The sequence below is a fragment of the Vicia villosa genome, linkage group LG3, assembly GCF_029867415.1.
Source record: "Vicia villosa cultivar HV-30 ecotype Madison, WI linkage group LG3, Vvil1.0, whole genome shotgun sequence".
NCBI lineage: Eukaryota > Viridiplantae > Streptophyta > Magnoliopsida > Fabales > Fabaceae > Vicia > Vicia villosa.
In genome coordinates, this window is record NC_081182.1 from 43,145,415 (window position 1) to 43,165,589 (window position 20,175).

The 20,175-nt window shown below is 33.0% G+C and overlaps 2 protein-coding genes across 2 annotated transcripts; one reads left to right on the forward strand and one right to left on the reverse strand.

Annotated features, from left to right (window-relative positions):
• Positions 1 to 6,131: 6,131 nt before the first annotated feature.
• Positions 6,132 to 10,335, forward strand: LOC131661174 (telomere repeat-binding protein 3-like). The gene is made up of 9 exons (XM_058930614.1): positions 6,132 to 6,497; positions 7,382 to 7,522; positions 7,625 to 8,369; positions 8,456 to 8,677; positions 8,774 to 8,853; positions 8,943 to 9,175; positions 9,294 to 9,608; positions 9,699 to 9,762; positions 9,960 to 10,335. The coding sequence occupies exons 2-9, from the start codon at positions 7,442 to 7,444 to the stop codon at positions 10,161 to 10,163; spliced, it is 1,944 nt and encodes a 647-aa protein (XP_058786597.1). The 5' UTR covers positions 6,132 to 6,497; positions 7,382 to 7,441; the 3' UTR covers positions 10,164 to 10,335.
• Positions 10,336 to 16,705: 6,370 nt separating this feature from the next.
• Positions 16,706 to 19,792, reverse strand: LOC131655547 (B-type cell cycle switch protein ccs52B). Its single transcript, XM_058925394.1, has 10 exons — positions 19,012 to 19,792; positions 18,604 to 18,726; positions 18,411 to 18,515; positions 18,148 to 18,327; positions 17,973 to 18,035; positions 17,669 to 17,863; positions 17,481 to 17,582; positions 17,333 to 17,395; positions 17,148 to 17,216; positions 16,706 to 17,053 (listed from the first exon to the last, which is right to left on the reverse strand). Exons 1-10 carry the CDS (start codon positions 19,525 to 19,527, stop codon positions 17,000 to 17,002), a joined length of 1,470 nt encoding a protein of 489 aa, XP_058781377.1. The 5' UTR covers positions 19,528 to 19,792; the 3' UTR covers positions 16,706 to 16,999.
• Positions 19,793 to 20,175: the final 383 nt, after the last annotated feature.

The window sequence follows — 20,175 nt, forward strand, 5'->3', positions numbered from 1 at the left end:
TTCAGATTCTTTGCAATCTTGAATGCAGTCACCATTGGACCCCATCTTCTGGGCAAGCTTCTGATGATCTTCTTTACATGATCAGCCTTGGTGTAGCCTTTGTCCAGAACTCTTAATCCAGCAGTTAGAGTTTGAAATCTTGAGAACATCTTCTCAATATCTTCATCGTCCTCCATCTTGAAGGCTTCATATTTCTGGATTAGAGCAAGAGCTTTGGTCTCCTTGACTTGAGCATTTCCTTCATGGGTCATTTTTAATGACTCATATATATCATAGGCAGTTTCCCTGTTAGATATCTTCTCATACTCAGCATGAGAGATAGCATTCAGCAAAACAGTCCTACATTTATGATGATTTTTGAAAAGCTTCTTTTGATCATCATTCATTTCTTGTCTTGTAAGCCTTACGCCAGTAGCGTTCACTGGATGTTTGTAACCATCCATCAGAAGATCCCATAAGTCACCATCTAGACCAAGGAAGTAACTTTCAAGTTTATCTTTCCAGTATTCAAAGTTTTCACCATCAAATACTCGTGGTCTAGTATAGCCATTGTTACCATTTCCATTGTATTGCTCAGCTGAGCCAGATGTAGATGTAGATGAAGGTGGTGGAGTCTCAACCATCTTGCCTTAGTGTTTTTCTCTTCCTGAATCTTTTCTAAACACGGTTAAGTGCTTGCACCTTAGAACCGGCGCTCTGATGCCAATTGAAGGATAGAAAAACACTTAGAAAGGGGGGGGGGGTTGAATAAGTGTAGCTTTAAAAACTTGTAAGATAAAAACAATTGCACAATGATTTTTATCCTGGTTCGTTGTTAACTAAACTACTCCAGTCCACCCCCTTGGAGTGATTTACCTCACCTGAGGATTTAATCCACTAATCACACGAGATTACAATGGTTTTCCACTTAGCCAACTGCTAAGTCTTCTAGAGTATACTGATCACAACCTGATCACTCTAGGAACAATCTGCTTAGATACCCTCTAAGACTTTCTAGAGTATACTGATCAACAACCTGATCACTCTAGTTCTTACAACTTAATGTAAACAAATTCTAAGAGTTACAATGCTTCTTATAAAGCTATTATCACAACTGTGATTTCTCTTAAGTTTAAGCTTAAATCTCACTAAGATATTACAACAGCAATGTAGTGAGTTTGATGATGAAGTTTGAGAGCTTTTAAATTTGACAGCGTTTCTGCAAGTTGGTTTAGAGTTTGTAATTCGTAAGTTGTAACCTTGCTTCTCATCATAACTTCGTATTTATAGGCACTTGAGAAGATGACCGTTGGGAGCATTTAATGCTTTGCGTAATCCGTACAACATTGCATTTAATGTTTCACTCTTTTGTCAACTACCTTGAGCCTTGTTTTTGCTGTGTCTACTGACGTTGCCTTTAATAGCTTCTAACGTTCCTTTTGTCAGTCAGAGTAGCCTGTCAGTCTAGTACTTGCTTCTGATATCATGTTTGTGTAAACAACGTTTGAATGTCATCAGAGTCAAACAGCTTGGTGCAGAGCATCTTCTTGTCTTCTGACCTTGAAGTGCTTCTGAGCGTGATACCATGAGAACTTCAGTGCTTCTGCTTCCGATCTCAAGTTCTTCTGATGCTTCCATAGACCCATGTTCTGATTATGCTTGACCATCTTCTGATGTCTTGCCAGACCATGTTCTGATGATGCATGCTGAACCTTCTGAGTCAGTGCTTCTTGCGCTGATTTTGTGCATACTCTTTGTATAATTCCTGAAATGGAAATTGCATAGTATTAGAGTACCACATTATCTCATACAAAATTCATATGCTTGTTATCATCAAAAATAAGAATATTGATCAGAACAAATCTTGTTCTAACACATTTAACCTTAGACTACTAACTACTAATTTTGTATGCATGCATGACTAACCTATCATGAATGATTGCATGTTAACTTTATGGGAGCATTATGTGTCAAATGACTAATATAGCAATTGACATGCTACTGATTGGCGTTGTTGTTTCTGTTTCTAATGTATGCTCTAAAGGTTTTTCTTCTACTGCTACTGCTGTTTGTTATGAGTATGGGATTGGTACTTAGTTGTGTTTAGCTTGAAGAGTTATTTTACCAAAATTTGCCAAAGGGAGAGATTGTTGTTCCTTTTGGATTGGATGCATTATGCAAAATAATATGAAGTATGTTCAAGTTGTTTCTGGTGCAGAATGGACACATGTGAAACACGATGTTCCAACATCCGTGCTATAACATCTAGTCTCGGACAACAGACAAATATTATTGCAGTATTGATTCAGACTTATGCTATCCAAGATTCACTCTACAAAGAAGATATATGACGATAGTTAATTTGGATGTTCTTGCACACCATGTGGAACACGATGTTCCAACATGTGTGCAATTGAACATCAAACCCTGGTCAGCCGACCATGATAGACATTGCTTGGTGTGAAGTTTATGATTAAGATTCAATCAGATTTATTGCAGATTGTTTAGAAATGTTTGTTTGATTTATTTGACAACTGTTGAAAATCAAATCAGATTTAAATGGAGATTTAAACTTGAATTTGAAATATAACAAATCATGTCTTTTTTGGAGATTTTTATGGAGCAAATCAAGTCCAACAGATTCAGCTAATATTCTGGATGAAATTAAATCAAAAACCCAAAGGAGAAAAGCCCATAATTGTATTACTATTTAAGAAGACTTAGTTCTCATGTTTGAGGCAAGTTTAGTGCGCTAGGATTAAGTTCTTTATACTAGGGTTTTTGAGTCTTTTAATACTTGTATTCCATGTTAATGCTATCACTCATATCATAAGGGTTAATGCTGGATCTTGTTGTACACCACACTATTGCTTCAGTAACTTGACATAATTATTGGTTTGTCTTAGTTGAGTTTTAAAGTCAACAATCATTGTGTGAATGGTCAAGTGGATCAATTTGGATTAATGAATGAGAGAAAGTGAGAGGGGTTCTCATATTTAAGGGGAGTTCTAAATAGAAACTCACTAGAATTAAGAAGAGGCAACGAACATCATAGGATTGGTGTTCCTATAAGATTAATTGTACTAATTCAAAGTAGTGAATTTCCTTTTTGGGGTAGCGTGCCCTTCAGAAGTAGGCATGGTTTCATCGAACTAAGTTATCAATCTCTTGTGTTGTTTTATTATTTTCTGCATTGTGTTATTGTTATTATGTTGTCATATTGGTTTAACAAGTTGGCTCGGTTGTTCCAACATCATATCCACTAACTGTCCCATCAGGAACAAAATTTCACTGACTAACATGTGGCTCTACCATGAAGATTTGAAAGAAATTCATACCTTATCTCAAAAGATTTAGGTCTAGTGTTGTAGATCTACTTCTATCTAGTAAGTCGGTCCCTACTCGCAATAATTTTTTCAAAAAGACCGACTTATATTTTTGTTAAACAAAGATTGAGGTAATACAAAATTATATGAAGTATAACTACTATCTTTCTAGCTAGATATCATCGGAGAGGAACATGCAAAACATATTTGATTGTCTACTTCCTTGCTTGACTTACCCATCTCAAATGAGAACTGAGAATTAGAAGGATAAGAATAGAAGAAGCACTTGTTTTCAAAAGAATAAGTCATGTTTGAATGAGTTTTATAAAACTGTCATTTAGTTTTAAAATTTGAAAATAAAGGAGGTTTGTCCAAGAATATTGGAGCATGTAGTAGCCTTGTTTCAAAGTTACGGAGAGTTCTTGAGTGTCTTAGATTTTCCATGAGGAAGGGATACAAGAAGGTTGAATTACACATTGATAACAAGCTAATCACTAAGGTGGTAAAAAAATTGGCTTCAAGAATTTAGGAAGGATGTTGTATTCTTCGTCAAATTAAGCAATGTTTGAATGAAGATTAGGAAGCTAACAACAATCATTTCCATGGAGAAGTCAATCATGTGCAGATGTCATGGCAAATAAGAGCATGCATCATGATCTTGGTTTGCTGATTTATCATGATTCTCCTAATAATCTCACTAAGTTACTTGTTAGGGATATTTCCGGGATTTCAATCCCTAAGTTGTAGTTTTTTTTAGTTTTCTTTCTCTTCGGGCTTAGACCCTCCCTACTCCAAAAAAAAAAAGAAAAAAAAAGTTGTTTGGTAGTCTAATTTAACAAAATTGCTTTTTGAAAAATAATTTTTATTAGAGAGTTTTAAAAACTAAAAAATTAAAATAAATTTTAGAGATTTTGATTTTTGATTTTTAGCTTTAAAAATTATGAAAAGAAAAAAATAAAGAAAAATAATACCATTTTTATTAATGACAAATTTGTAGAATTGTAAAACAAATTTTAAAAGTAAAATTATCAAACATGTTTTCTTTTATTCTTTTCTTCAAAATAACTTTTTTAAAATTAATTTATAAAATAATTTTTAAATATCAAAATCAAAAATTAAAACTCATTCAAACAAGTCTTAATCAATATTTAAAACACCAAAAGGTGTTTGTTTGATGAATTTAAATAGGATTTTCGGGAATGTGAGGTTGGAAATCTTACATTCCCCTGTTTATTTGAAATTTTAAAAAATTATTCTCAGGTATATTTTATTTCTTGAAATATCATTTATTCATGAAATCTTAAAGATTTATTTCCATGTCAAATAATCGAAGTCATAGAAATAAAAAGTAATCGACTAAAACTACCCAATTGTATATTATTTTAGCCTTTTTGTATTTTTTTTAAATTATAAATAATATAAAATTTTAAAATATTCCTAAAACCATAAATAAATCATTGCCAAACAAATAAATGGAAATTATATTCCCAACAATAACATTTCCGAAATTGTAAATTTAATTCATCAAATAAACGCACCCAGATACACTCTTGTTTTACAAAATAAAAAGTCTAATTTTGTTTAGGCTATTGACTTTGTATAAAAGAAATTAAATATTATTAAAAAAATTATAACTAATAAATTAAATAAAAAAAAAAACACACACATATATATATATATATATATATATATATATATATATATATATATATATATATATATATATATATATATATATATATATATATATATATATATATATATATATATATATATATATATATATATATATATATATATATATATAAAAGAAAAATAAATACAATTTTTATCAACGACAAATTTGTAGAATGGTACAATTGTAAAACAATTTGTAAAAGTAAAATTATCAAACATATTTTTTTATTCTTTTCTTCAAAATTACTTTTTAAAATTAATTTATAAAAATTAAAAGTCATTCAAACAAGTCTTAGTCAACATTTTAAACACTAGTTTTACAAAAAAAATAAATAAATTAGTGTGATTTTGTTTTGGCCTATTGACATATGTATAAAATAAATTAAATATTATTAAAAAAATTATAACTAATACATAAATTAAGCATATATATATATATATATATATATATATATATATATATATATATATATTTATATATATATATATATATATATATATATAATATTTTAATTTTACTTTATGATATAAAAAATCCATATTATTTAATAAAATTAATTATTGAAAAAGTCAATAAATATATAAATTAATTTAAAATAAAAAGTTTAGTATAAGAGATAAGACTAAAAAAACACTAAATTAATTAACTCATTTATTGTTTTAACTTTTTCAATGTTCCTTGAATTGAGTCAATTAGAATCTGTATTTGCACAAATATAAATAAATTAGCTTTGAAAAATGCATAACAAAAGGAAGTTTTATTATTATTGTTACATATATAGAAAAAGAGCAAAAGTTTCTTAAAAAAAAATAAGAAAACTCAAAAAAAAGGAAATATATTAATTAATTAAAAAGAGATAAACATTGGAAAGCACAAAATGGGCACACACACAAACCCCTGATATGAAAAGCCAAATCTCAATGTTTCCTCTATCTCTGTCTCATCTCTTTATCTCTCCACGCAAAGGTTTTTCAAGGCTCCACGTGTCATAGGGGTTTGGTTTGGGTTGGGTTAGGGGTTAAGAAAAAACTTGGGTCTAAAGAGGGTTTAGGTAGAAAAAATGACCTGCTATAACCGGTAAACCAACACTTTTACTGGCTAAACCGGTTGTGTGGTGAAAACAACGTAGCTATAAAGGGTTTAAGGGTACTGTTGCGTGGGTATTGGTGGGTTTTTGTGTCCTAAACTCTTCTATCTACTATTCTATCTATTCTATTGTTTTCTTTCATCTCACAATCACATAACAATTATTTCAGTTTTATAAAATTTAAAATAAATAAAGTTTCATATTATTATTATTATTATTGAAGAAGAAGAACAGAGAAAAAACTTTGAGGTTTTTGTGTTTCAGTTCTTAATTCCGTTTAGATCTCAAGCATTCTGCGACAATTTTCCTAGTTTGTACTTTTTTTCTTCTTTTGTCAGAGACAGAATGGGTTGCCTCGGATTTTTTGTTACGTGATCACAACAACTTGATTCGTCGGATCGTTGTTCGAATGTTGTTTTTACAAGAGGTGAGTTTGTTTGTGTTGTTTTCTTGATCTTACGAGTTTGAATTTCGGGTTTTGGTGTTTTTTTTGTTCTGTTTTGCTGTCGTCATGATCTCAATTGTTTGGTAAATCTGTGTAATTCTGATTGAATTATGAAGATTTAGATGAAAAGAGAAATTGTGGTTGCGTGTAGATGAATTTTGCTCTAATATTTGAAGATTCTGTTTTTTTTTGTTGAAAAAATAATGGGGTTGAACTCAGAGGTGGGAATTGAGATCCGATCGTGGGAGTTAAGGTGTTTTTGTCGTGTACAACTGTATTTTCGTTGGTTTCAATGTTATATTTTTGATTTTTTTGGACTACTTTGATTTGGCCTAAAAAGTGCTTTTTTAATATATTATGATCATGGATTTTGATTCTTTTAATTCTATGGATTCGGAATTGTTTCCTGAAACTCCATGTAATTCGTTGGTCTCAATCCATAATAGCGTTGATCTTTCGTGCCATGGATTTGCTGTTTCTGTTACTTCTATGATCTGCAGCCAATATCAGTCAATTTCTGTTGCTGTTATGTCTGCTAAATGAAGTTGAATCCATGTGCTGAATTGGTAGTTTTTCGGAGTTGTTTTAAATCAGATCTTAATTATTTCTTGTGTATTGAATTGGAGTTGAAACTATATTCAACTGTTTCATTTGGATGGATCTTATGACAGATTTGTTTCTCTGATGATGTCTATTTTGTATCATATTTATTTCTCTTGTACTTCAATGGTTGTATCCAAATTAATGTTATGAATATTCCTTTTTTCCTTTTTTTGGGTACAATTTTGACTATATAATAACTGTTTATTTGAAGTAGTTGAAAATGTGAGTGTTGGTGATACTAATCTCCTTCAATGTTATGACAGTGACGAGGATCTGTTGAATTGATGCTTCTAGTTATTTGATGAGAGATTTATGTTTGAATTATGGTGTTTAAGAAGAGGGCAAATCATGGATTCACTGGCTTTCAAGTTCCCGTTATTCCTAGAGCTCCTAGATCTGCAAGAGTAAGCACTTAATCATAAATGGATTCTTCGCAATTGTGTTATGCATTTCATTTTCCTGTTTTGAATTCTATTTTAATCTCTTTATGTTTGATAATTGTGCAGCGGAGGGGTCCATTGAAAAAAACGGTTGACGATGGTCAAGTTTGTGCGTTTGAAATATTGGCATCTATAGCTGGAAAGCTATTGGAGGAGGGTGAAAGTTCAGCGTCTAGCAATGCTTCAGGAGGAAATATCCAAGGCGTCATTGTGGAAGATCGACAAGATGAAGTTAAACCCTTGGCAATGGAGGGAATTCACCAGGGAAGCTGTACAGAGAGTATTTTCACAACGGAGGTAGCCTCACAAAACCGTGATCAGAAACCTATTCTGAACGCCAAGTCCAATTTTTCACTGGAAAAAGGTGAAAAAGCTAATGTGAAGACCGAAACTGTTGAATCAGATGATAAATATGTGAATTATTCTAATAGATTAGTAGTAGAAGCACCTGAAAATTTCAGGAAGTCTTATAACAGGAAAATAAAGAAAGGATTCAGATCCGATAAATATGGTTTGAAAGACCGGTTGGAATTGTATATGTCTCCTTCTCTGGTCGACTCGAAATTTGATGTAAAATATCCATTTCATAGGAAGCCATTTCCCACTAATTCCTTTACCAAGGATGGGAATGACATTAAGTTAGATTTTAGAGATGATGACGAAAACTTTATAAGGTGTACAAAGGTTTCCGCAAAGTCGAAGACTTTTAGGTCTCCTCGACGCATGGCACACCGCAGAATCAAGAATCTGCTGTCTTCTAAATACTGGAACGTCGCTCCAAAATTGAAGGACTGTGAACTTTCTAGATCTGGTAAGCGTGGTCCCAAATGCATACAGAATATGTCTTTGAGTTTCTTGATCGTGTTTTTAACTGAAAAAGTATGGTTGCATTTGCAGATCTAGAAGTACCTCTTTATCGTAAGAGGAAGACTTCTCAGGGTTCCGACAAATCTCGCTGCAGCACTATTGTTAAGAGGAGGAAATTCTTTGACCGGGTTTCTGGAATAACTTCTGACGGAGGATTCAGCAGTGAGAGTGTGTCTAATTCGCCCGAGAAAGGAAATGATGGACACAAGCCTAACTCTTCTGCAAAACTGCAAGTAACCGAGGAATCTCGAGGTAACTAATTCTCCGATATTCCTTCATTGTTTATCTTGATTTGATTGTTCAGTACACTAAATAGTTACTTGTGTGATTTATATTTCTTGCGAACAGTGAAGTTTAGCATCAAGTCATTTAGAATACCAGAGCTTTACATTGAGGTTCCCGAAACTGCTACCGTCGGTTCACTAAAGGTATAAATAGAGCTTGCCAACATAGATCTTATTGTTGTCATTTGTTGAAGATTCATCTATAAACTGTGTATTGTTACAACTTTTTGTAGAGGACAGTCATGGAGGCAGTGATGGCTATAATTGAAGGTGGTATGCATGTTGGTGTACTTCTTCAGGGCGAAGCAATCGGAGATGACAATAGAACACTTGAGCAGACAGGTTTATCTTGCAATGAGAATCTCGATACCCTTAGTTTCATGTTGGAGCCAAGTTCAATAGTAGCTTCTCCAGTTTCTTGTATCGGTGATCCTTCTTCTCAATGCGATACATCCGAACCTACCAGGTGAGCTAAATTTGATAACATAATGTCTTTTATGAAGGGAAAATCAAAATCACAATGCTTGTTAATGGAATCTGCTTTTGATTCAGCTATAGCTAATATCATCATTTAATTTTTTTAGGTCTCCAGAAACTCTTGCATTAGATTCAGGGATAACCGATACCATACATGACTCCAGTTTGCCGATAATTCCAGGCAACATAGTGGAAAATAACCATGATTCTACTTATTCTCCAACTGACACCATAGTTGACAAAATAACACCAGATTCCAAAGCGATAGTTGCTCTTCCGGCTAGTAATGAAGCATTAGCTGTGGTACCGCTGAGTCAGAAAACCAAGCGCTCTGAGTTTGTACATCGTCGAACCAGGAGACCGTTCTCCGTGACTGAGGTAGAAGCACTTGTTCATGCGGTTGAAGAACTTGGGACTGGAAGGTACGATTTTATTTATTACTTAATACGGCACAAACTTTACCTTTCGATAGACGATAAAACTGACTAGTTGGTAATGTTTCCGTCGTGCAGGTGGCGTGATGTTAAGTTGCGAGCTTTTGATAATGCAGATCATAGAACTTATGTAGACTTAAAGGTAAATTGTTTCTTCCGTTCTCTTTGTACACAAAGTGTCCTTTAAACCGAGAGATTGAGATCTGTTTGGATTGATTTATTTGAATTTATCTCCTGACATTTCATAAGCTATTGGATACCAACTTATACGATAGTTACTTATGCTATAAGTGATTAATTAAGCACTTTAACCAAACATGGCCTTATTTGTGTATGCAGGATAAATGGAAAACACTAGTGCACACTGCAAAAATCTCCCCACAACAAAGGAGAGGGGAGCCAGTACCTCAGGAGCTATTGGACAGGGTTTTAGGAGCACATGCTTATTGGTCCCAGCACCAAATCAAGCAACATGGGAAACATCAAGGTGGAACATTGAAGATTACAGAAGCTTCAGCTGAAAGGGTGTCGATTCAGGTGTAGAAAAGGACTTGTGTATTGTTGAACAGGAAAGAAAAAAAGGAAAGACAAAACTTGTACATTTTGATTTAATTTCATGTAATATTCTCACACCAAATTCTTTGCCAACCGTTCATTGCTTTTGAGTTGGTATTTTGTAAATGATTTGATGCAATAAAGTTTACTCTAACAGGAACTTATGCTGTTCTTTGATTTGTTTTTTTTTTCTTCTTTCATTTGTATGTAACATTTGTCAAATGAAATATTGACATAAAAAAAAGGAAAATTATCTCCTTGTTATACCATCTTTCATTCTATTTTTAGAAATTGTTTTTTTTTTGACAATATTTATAAAAGTTGTTGCTCATGTTTGTTTGTTACTATGTGTGAATATGTAATTTCTTGATACAAATTTATTTGAGAGATTCGGCATACGAATGACAATAACCATTAAAAATTCACACATAAAAGCAAATTCAATCAGATAAATGAGAGGTTTTGAATTCGAATTTGAATATAAAAATATGGATTATGAATTGTTATACACACTTTTGATTTGGATAATGATTGATGGTTAGAAAATGGGTGATAATTGGATGGCAATGTATTTATTTGGTGTGAATGAATGATTAGGAAAAATTGAAAAACCACATCTTATCCATATATAAGAGCATGAAGTCATGGATATGACCCACCATTATCATGAGTAGTTTGTGATGAGTACAATCTCTTGTTGTTTTTAGTAGTAAATTGAAAAAGTAGAGGAAGACAAAGTGGGTTTGAGGACATAAATAGCCGAAACTTAGAATATTCCATCTCTTACCTATGATCCTTATCCGCACCTTGCACCAAATTCCATATTCACGTGCATGGACCATACAATTATTTTTTTTTTAAAATTTTGCAAGGAGAAAAGAAAATGAAAAACAATATTTTTTTATTGGTGTTATATAATTTTGTTTAATAGTTGATGTTGAAATATATTCGCATATGTCACGCAACTGGATTATTATTTTTAGAATATGCTATACTTGTTTTTTTGGATAAAAAACATGTCATGCAATTTGATTTAAAAAATAAAATATTTAATTTTTTTTTTCAAAAATTTATATTTATTTATAGTATTAATTGAAATTTGATTTACCAGAAATTTATTGTGGCTCGTGATTTATATTTATTTATTTATTTTACTTGGTCTTGAACATCATGGTATTCTGTAATCTGTATAGGGCAGGTCATATTCCAACCTAACTACTCATGTTTTTGTTTCATAGAGATGGGACTCTTTACTGTCTGTTTCCGTAATTGTTTAACTAATGACTAATGAGTGCATAATCCAAATGGTTTAGTAAGATAGTGTTTCATACGTAGAGAGAACAACATAATTAATGAAACTGTTATCATCTTATCACTTTGGTTAACATTTTTTTAATGTAACAATATAAAATATTGTTTTTAGTCCTATACTTTATTTGTTTTATTTGTTCAATGACTCAACATAAAATATAATACATGTATTAAAATATGTTATTTTTTCATCATGGTGGAGATGCTCAAAGACCTTCATCAATTGACACATCAATGTTTAAAAGCCAAAGACAGGGTGTTTTTAGACGTTCATTAGTTAGATGAAAAGAATTATGAAGTTAATGGTTGAAATCAAAAAAGAAAAACTTCATAACATAGTTTTAAAACCTAGACTTATGTTGTCGGTATGACCGGTTAAATTAAATTGGACCCATCATGAATCTGGCCAGGTTATTGAACTGTTTATAAATGAAATTGGTAGCAAATTGGTTAGGTCAATGAAAATAGATTAATTTAACTATTAGTATTACTATTAAATGTGCATCTGTTATAAAAAATTCAGAAAAGATACAACTAGAAATCAAACTTGTAACAAAACATTGAAAAAGACACAAGTCTATCATTAGACATTGCCAACCTTTAATTAATTTCTTCTTTTCTTTTTAGTTTATTTTGCATGAAGTTCTTACAAATACACTCATTAGTAAGACCGAATATGATATCATCAAAATAGATTTGGACAAAAATATCATAAATATCATGTTTAGATTTCTTTCGAAAAGCATTCTATCAACTCGTAGAGAGCCTATTAAACTTAAAAACATGACCAGTGAAATATAAAATTTTAAAACTAGGAGATTGATCAACATACACTTCGTCTTGAATGTAACTGTTCAAGAGCGTGTTTTTTTTTACAAAAATCCTTACTTTATTTCTTTAAACACAATTATTTTGAAAATTTCTTTACCCACCTCCCTATGGGGGTCACCCCCAGCGAAAACCCAAAACTGCCCCTGCTTCGGAGATGAATCTCCGAAGTTATTTTTTTTTTTTTGATTTTTTTTTTACTTCGGAAATGCATCTCCGAAAACACCAAATTTTTGATGTTTTCGGAGATACATTTCCGAAGTCAAAAAAATTCAAAATCCGTGAATATTTTCGGAAGTTCATTTCCGAAACTGTTTCATCATTTCATCATTTTTCTCCAAAACTTCTCAAAACCCTCTCTAAAACCCAATCAATCTCCATCAATTTTTCGCCCTAAAATCAAGTTTCAAACCGTTGATCACGTTAAAGGGAGCATAGAAAGCTACAATTTCAGGTAAACATCTCTCATTTCATCCCCTATTTCACTACATTGATTCAACAATTTTCAGTAATATTATCGTTGTAATCTTCACCCGATTAAATAAAGAGAATCGTTGTTGTTTTTCATTTTTCTTCTGTCCAGACATAAATTCGGAGGTTCATTTCTGAATTCCATCATGGGGGTGAGTTCGGACATGAACTTCCGAAACACCACATTTTCTGAAAATGTAACTTTATTTCGGAGATGCATCTCCGAAATCAATATTTTATATTAAAAAAAACACGTTTTCGGAAGTTCATTTCCGAAAACACCTTTTTTCCAAAAAAAAGTACCTTTTCGGAAATGAACTTCCGAAACAAGGGGTAGTGTGGTAAATTCACCGGGGGTGGGCAAGAAGGTTAGAAGGTGGGTGAAGAAATTCTCATTATTTTTGTCAAGTTTGTTGCGAATGAGTCATTTGATGCCAATCAATAGATGAGTCTTAGGTCTGGGAACAAGTTCTAAGATAAGAAAGGGTAAGAGAGAAGAGTATAAACCATATTTCTTGTGTTTTGAAGTGAACACAAGGTCTCCTTTATATAAGAGGAGAAATTTGACCATAAAAAGAAATATTACATAGCCCGAAGCCACTCTCTATTTGATTATCATGTGATGCTAATCAATTATACCTAATTAATTAGAAAAAAATTAGTCAAATTATGAGTCTAATAGATTTAGAGGGTTCCAATCGATTAGGTGACAAGTTTGCTCCATGATCATTAGATACATGTTCTAATCGATAGGAGAACTGCTGGACTTGAGACTTCACACGAGAGGGGGAGGGGTGAATTGTATGCTTTGAAAAAACTCGGTTTTGAAAAGCATTTGACTATAACATCTAGTGAGAGAAAGTAAAAATAAAAACTTAGAGAGAGAGAGAGAGAGTGTGTGTGTGTGTGAGCGAGAAGGTAGTGTCAAAACACGATTCTGGATGGTTTGAAATGAGAAGTTATGCTTCTATTTATATGTAGAGGTGTGCCCAAAAATAAATTCTCATTCAATGATTTGTACCATTAGCTAATCGATTAGATAAAAGTGTTAATCAATTAGATTTCAAAAAATAATCGATTATAAGTTTCCAAAATGAATGTTTAAGATATATGGTCGTTGCACATCATTGAAGCGTTGTTTAAAGGACCTGGGGCATAAGTTTGAATTGGTCTAATTGATTAGACCAAAGTTCCAATTGATTAGATAAGCCATAATTTTCCTTGTAGCCATTTTCACATCTCCTAAGTCATATAGCACAACTCCAAGACATTTTTGAAAGTGTTTTCTCTTGATAAAATATATTTAAAAAATATTTTAGTGTGTGTGCTTATAGCCTTATGCTTTTATGGAAAAACCATTGCTTACATAAGTTCACTTACTTACTATACATTAGGAGATTAACTCCTTTTCTACAAACCCTTTGTCAGATACTATATTTGTGGTGATATAGTTTGAGATTGCTCTGTCAGATATTATCTTTGTTACTTCTCTTTCTACAAGTCCTTTGTTGTATATTATCTTTTGTGTTGACATTGCTTGAGATCACTTGAGGCTTTAGATAAATACACTTTGTTTTTCTTCCTTGAATAGTCAAGTTCATCAAACTGTATCACTTAAGTTTGCATCTTTAACCACTTAAGCATTGTGTTTGACTTGTCATAATTTGTTGTTCTTTTTTTTTTTGACAATAAACATCAACATTCATTAATGAATAAGAGGGAATTCAAGCATACTGAAAGACAATGTGTAAGGACATTTTACATCCACATTTTAAAACTAACACTAATAACTAAGCCAGATTTGGACAACAAAAATGTTGAGAAGTTAAAATCCAGTGGAGTATTACCAATCCAATTTCTTGATCCAAGCAACCCATCAAAGTTCTTCCACATAAGATAAAAGAGTTTGGGAACCACAATCTTTCAATCTATTCAGTTACGGATCATTTCTTTGACTTTATCACGCACAGTTCGATTATACAGGTTCTCTAGCTTGAATAAACTCACCATCTTTGAAAGAAGTGTTTGTTGAATGGAAGAAAGAGTCTGATTTGCAATGACCGCAAAATTTTGACTCAAAAACACATTACCCTCATCCAAATCTCTTAGAGGCATTTCATCAAACATCTTGATTACACACTTAAAATAGCCTAAATAACATAACAACATACAACACAGAAACATACATAAAATCAGAAAGATAACAAACAGAAAGACAATAATCAATACCCAAACATCATTCCTCATCAATGTCGAAACTTCTTGTGGCGGAGTTTCTGGTGGATGTCGTTTCTCGTGAATGCTGTTCCAAAATTTTGGCACAATGGTTGGTGAAGCTGGATTTGGATTTGCAGCTCCGAGCACCTGGTGGTTGTTGGCGGAGAGGGCAGAAAACATGGTGGTTGTTGGCGGAGATGGCATAAAATGTGTTGGATGGTTCAAAGGAGAGGGAGTGAGAGATGGAAAACCCACAAAGGGAGAGAAACCTCCAATAGGGAGGAGGGAGCCTCCATAATGGAGGAGAGGAACTCCGAAATCGAAGAGGAAACGGCGCCGCTAAAACACCGAGTGAAAACCTAATTTTAGAGTGTCATCATTTGTTCTTATAGATGACCTTATAGTTCTCCTTACAATTTTCATCATCAAAAGAAAATATCTTGGTTAAAGGTCTATTACCTACAAAACAAGGTTCCACAAGAACAAATTTTTGCTTTCCTAATTGGCTAAGACTCTTCCTAAACGATTAGCAAATGGGCAAAAATGATTTTTTAGAATATTTTGAAAGAGATGAAGATTGTAAAATCATTTTAAGTGTGTGTATTGCTTTAGTACCTTGAGAGTTACTCATACTTATTTCACACTATTGACCCTAAATAGATAAAAAAAAAAAATACTAAGGCACATAATTCGTTGAGTTTTCAAAGACAGTAGTTTCTTTGATGTCGATTTGACTTTCTTTTGATCTAAACATCGGAACCTTCTTAGCTTCGACTTTTGATAAACTTCAATATTTTTCTTCTTTGATGATGCTCATGATTATTTTACTTTATTCTTTTATCATCATCAAAACCAAAGTTGAATTTGCATTGCACTTATGTGCTTAGCTCACATAACCACATTTTTTATGGAACTAAAGTGATCAACTCCTCAAATAAGGATTCTAGTAATTTATGATCAAAAAGTGACATACACCACTATATTGTATTTTTATAGTGAGTCAATAGTCTCTACACATTACAATTGTCTTATTTAAAAGTCATGTTTAATTTACATATACTCTTAAAATAACACCACTATATTTAATGATATCTCATAATTAAATCATGCTTAACATTTCATTAAATATATTAACTGTTTTATGAACTTTATTACTTTATTATTTGAAAACAAACATAATAAAAAAAAGTTTTATTTTTTTATTATAATACAAGTTATAAATTCAATTATAAAACTACTAGCCTCTAGAACTTTTTCACCGTTGTATATCTATTTGAATGAGTTTACACATCATCCAGCTTTGTAACAGATTTGTTCCAAGTCTTCGGTTGTCCTTTGAGAAACTTTAGCTTTTGATTGGAATGCACACTGCGAAGCCAACACATATGGTATTCCAACAATTCTAATTTCTGTATGATATTTATGATAATTAAATCAAGTTCAAGTTGGAGCACAAATCTCAGCATCAGCTTGTCTTTCTTGAACATCTTTCTCAGTTTGAGGGTCTTAGACATATAGAATTTCTATCATGGATTTTTTTAGGAAATCCATGTCCTGTTGGATTGCTTTTGATAGGCCTTCCTTGGATGAACGTGCAATGTGAATAGCTTGTTGCATATTTGTGAGCAGTTCTTTTAGCTTGTCTGGCCGAATAAAAAGATAGATCATAACTATCATGTGAAATGTAAAAAATAAAAATGCACACCAACAACAGTAAACAATATTTTCATTATGTTTGAGACTAAATTGAATCACGTCCAAACTATAATTTGATATTGAAGTACATGGTAACACAATGAAGAACTTTAAATGAAAAACTTTAACTTTACAGTTTGTAGGATTATTATGCTCGTATAATCGTATTTGGTATATGTCAGTGTCAATGTGTAATATCTCATATACAGAAAAAAATCATGTAATTACAAAACAAATCGTATAAACAACTCCATGCCCTTTTAGTAAATAACAAGAGAATCAATTCCTTCTTGCATTATGGATCATCGAATTTGGGTGCGGCCGAGTGACCAAAGGCCTGTATCTTTAACTGGGGCCTGGAAATGAAGCAAACAGAAATGTCAGTAGAGGTTTCACAAAAAGGCTTTTCTTTAAGTTAGTATATTGAAAGTTGATGGCATGCATGCTTACAGGTGTTTTCATTGATGGGAAAATATTCCAAAACCGCAGAGTCTCATCGCCAGCACCAGTCACTATTGTCTGCAATTATATTATTCAACATTAGATTAAGATAAAGTAAAGTTCATGTACAATAATAAACACATGGTTTTACTATAATATAATAAAAATGTATCATGTTATGTGGACATTAATACCTGACCATCAGGAGACATTGCAAGATATAGTACTCTCATGCTGTGACCAGTTAGAGTTGCAACCTTAAAAACAAATCCACATGGTTAAGACATTTCATATTTATTAATAATAGTTTCTGGTTGAAATTGAACTCTCGAAGTAAAGTACCTTTGATAGTGATGGATATTTCCACACCATGATTTGATTTTGCGAGTAACCATGAGTACTTACTAGCTCATTTACATTTTTACTCCAAGCAAGGTTACAAACCTGCAGAATTATACACAAAACCTTAGTTTGGTGACATTGTTTCAATTTGGATTCTTGCCAAAAAAAAAAGAGGTAAGGAAATAAACCTGGCTTCCAGTGTCAACCGAGTTCAATTGGTGGCCATTTGTAGTGTTCCAGAAGCGAATACACCTATCAGCAGTTCCACCTCCAGACACAAGGAGGTTGCTCTGGTGAGGCGACCAAGCAATAGCCTTCACAGCAGCTGTGTGCTCTGTAAGTCTCAAAGTTGGTGTCTGAGAGTGTTGATTCCATACCAACAGCTACTCATATAATAATAAAACATGACATTGAACAAGAGGTGAATTAAAAAGCTCCAGAAAAATACTATACATAGAGCATAGAATGACGCAATTATGTGTGTTAGTATACCTGATTATCATTACCACCAGAAGCAAGTTCCCTATCATCACATGACCATTTCAATCCACAAACCTGTTAAAAATAAAAATTACCAACCGTTTCTCTACTTATACACGATTGGCCTTATAAAACATCATTACTAGTTTTGTTCAATACGTATTTATTTGTCTAATGGTTTTTATACCTCGGACTTGTGGCCAACAAGCTTGCCGATAAAGTCACTTGAAACCCTCATGTCATGCTGAAGTATGTTCCTATCCCTACTCCCTGAAGCCAAAATCCGAGAATTCCATGCCAAGACACCGGTTCTTGTTTGATGCCCTGCCATTGTTCTGACCTTTTTGCATTTAGTACCATCCCAAATCTGTTACCATAAGCCAAATCTGTTATTTCAAATACATGGATGGATAAAACAAAATCTAGTGAAGCTAATCGCTAACAAGGTACCTGAACTTGACCAAGGTTTGTACCAATAGATATGAAAGAACCCTCCTTGGTCCACTGGACAGAACAAACACCATCATAAGGCCCCAAGTCACAAAGCTTAGTCACCTGAAAGCCACACAAATATACATGTCAACTATGATTTCACATGTTTAGAATAGGTGATATTGTTGGCAATTTACAGGTTCATACTCACTTTGCTGTTTGAAGCACTCCATAGATAAACACAAGTGCCAAGCCCCACTGCTAGAGTATTTTGTGAGGACCAGTCCACAAGATTCAAGTAAAAGTCATCTTGAAGTGAAGGCGCATCCAAAACCTGTTCAACCCAAGTTCAATTATAGCATCAACATCATTAAACAATCACTATTAAACAAATATATACTTAAACTTGCAAAGATTTTCGAGCTTGAAAGTTGAACAATGCACAAAACTAAATTGTAAATTGATGATTGCCATGAGTGGAAATTGAGCATTTCCCAATACACTATCTGACTCACTAAGAGCAATGCTATATATGATTCTATCTTAGGGTTTAGGTAACATATAGTCTCAATTCTCAAAACATACACAAAGGGAAAAGAGAAGAAATAGAAGAGGTTACCTTGTGGGGTGTCTTGGGCACTTTCCTAGGAGGCTTAGGAGGAGTAGCAGACTCATTAGAGAAACCAGAATGATGTCCAAAAATCGAAGGCGAATTCGACGAAAAAGGCGAAGAAGGTCCAGACTGATCCGTCTTAAACCGAAGCATATTCTTGCTAGGACTCATCATAGGCGAAGCAGGACCACCACAACCTGCAGGAGAAGAAGGAGAAGCAAAGTCAGATCCAAACAGCTCACATTTCAACAACCTCGAATAAGCTTCGTTACTCCCTTCTTTAACCGGTGACGGTTTATCGATCAACCCGAACGTGTGGAGCCTTGAAGAGGATCTACAAGGTATGAATCTATCACTACACGAAGAAGTTTTTGAAGGTGAGGATGATGATGAGAGATTCGAGATTGCACGAGGTGAAGCGGAAGAAGGTGGAGTTGAAAGGGTTTCGAGGCGTAAGGAGGTTATGCTGGACATTCCAGCTGGGAGATTAAGCCCTGATTTTCTTGTTTGTGGTGACTCCATTTTTGTGCTTTTTTTTCTTTCTTGAATCAATAGAAGAATAAGAAGAATGAGAACTTGGTAGTTGAATGGCCACTCTCTCTGTGAGAGCTAAGGGAGAGGAAGAGACAGAGAGAGAAGGTTTTGTTGATTTGGAGGAATTAAGGAGGAGGAAGAAGGAGAAGATTGTTAACGGTCGAATTTTGAGGATGTTTATAGAGAGATAGAGGAAGTGGTTTTGGTAAGTTTATTAAATTATTATTAATGAATTTCTGGAAAAGAGATTTCCAACGGTCAATTGCATAAATAAGTTTGCATGCCGTTGAGGTTTTATGTTCATGTTCTTTCCAACATCTCAAATTAATTGTTACACTGAAAAAAAATTTTGGGTATAAATTGTTACACTGAATTTTGCTGTTTTCTTTGTGGATTATTTTTTCAATGCATTGATTACACATATTTTAGGTAAAATATATAGTCCCTCCGTTCCTTCTTAAGTGTCGTTTTAGCAAAAAACTCTCCAACAAAGATAATGGATTATTAGAGTTAATTTTCCTAATATACCCTTATTTATTTTTCTCTTTCCAAATAAATTCAATCATACACTCTCTTTTTCCAATAACTAATTGAAAATTTTGAGGTGGAGTTATTGAGAAAATAAGGGTATAAATG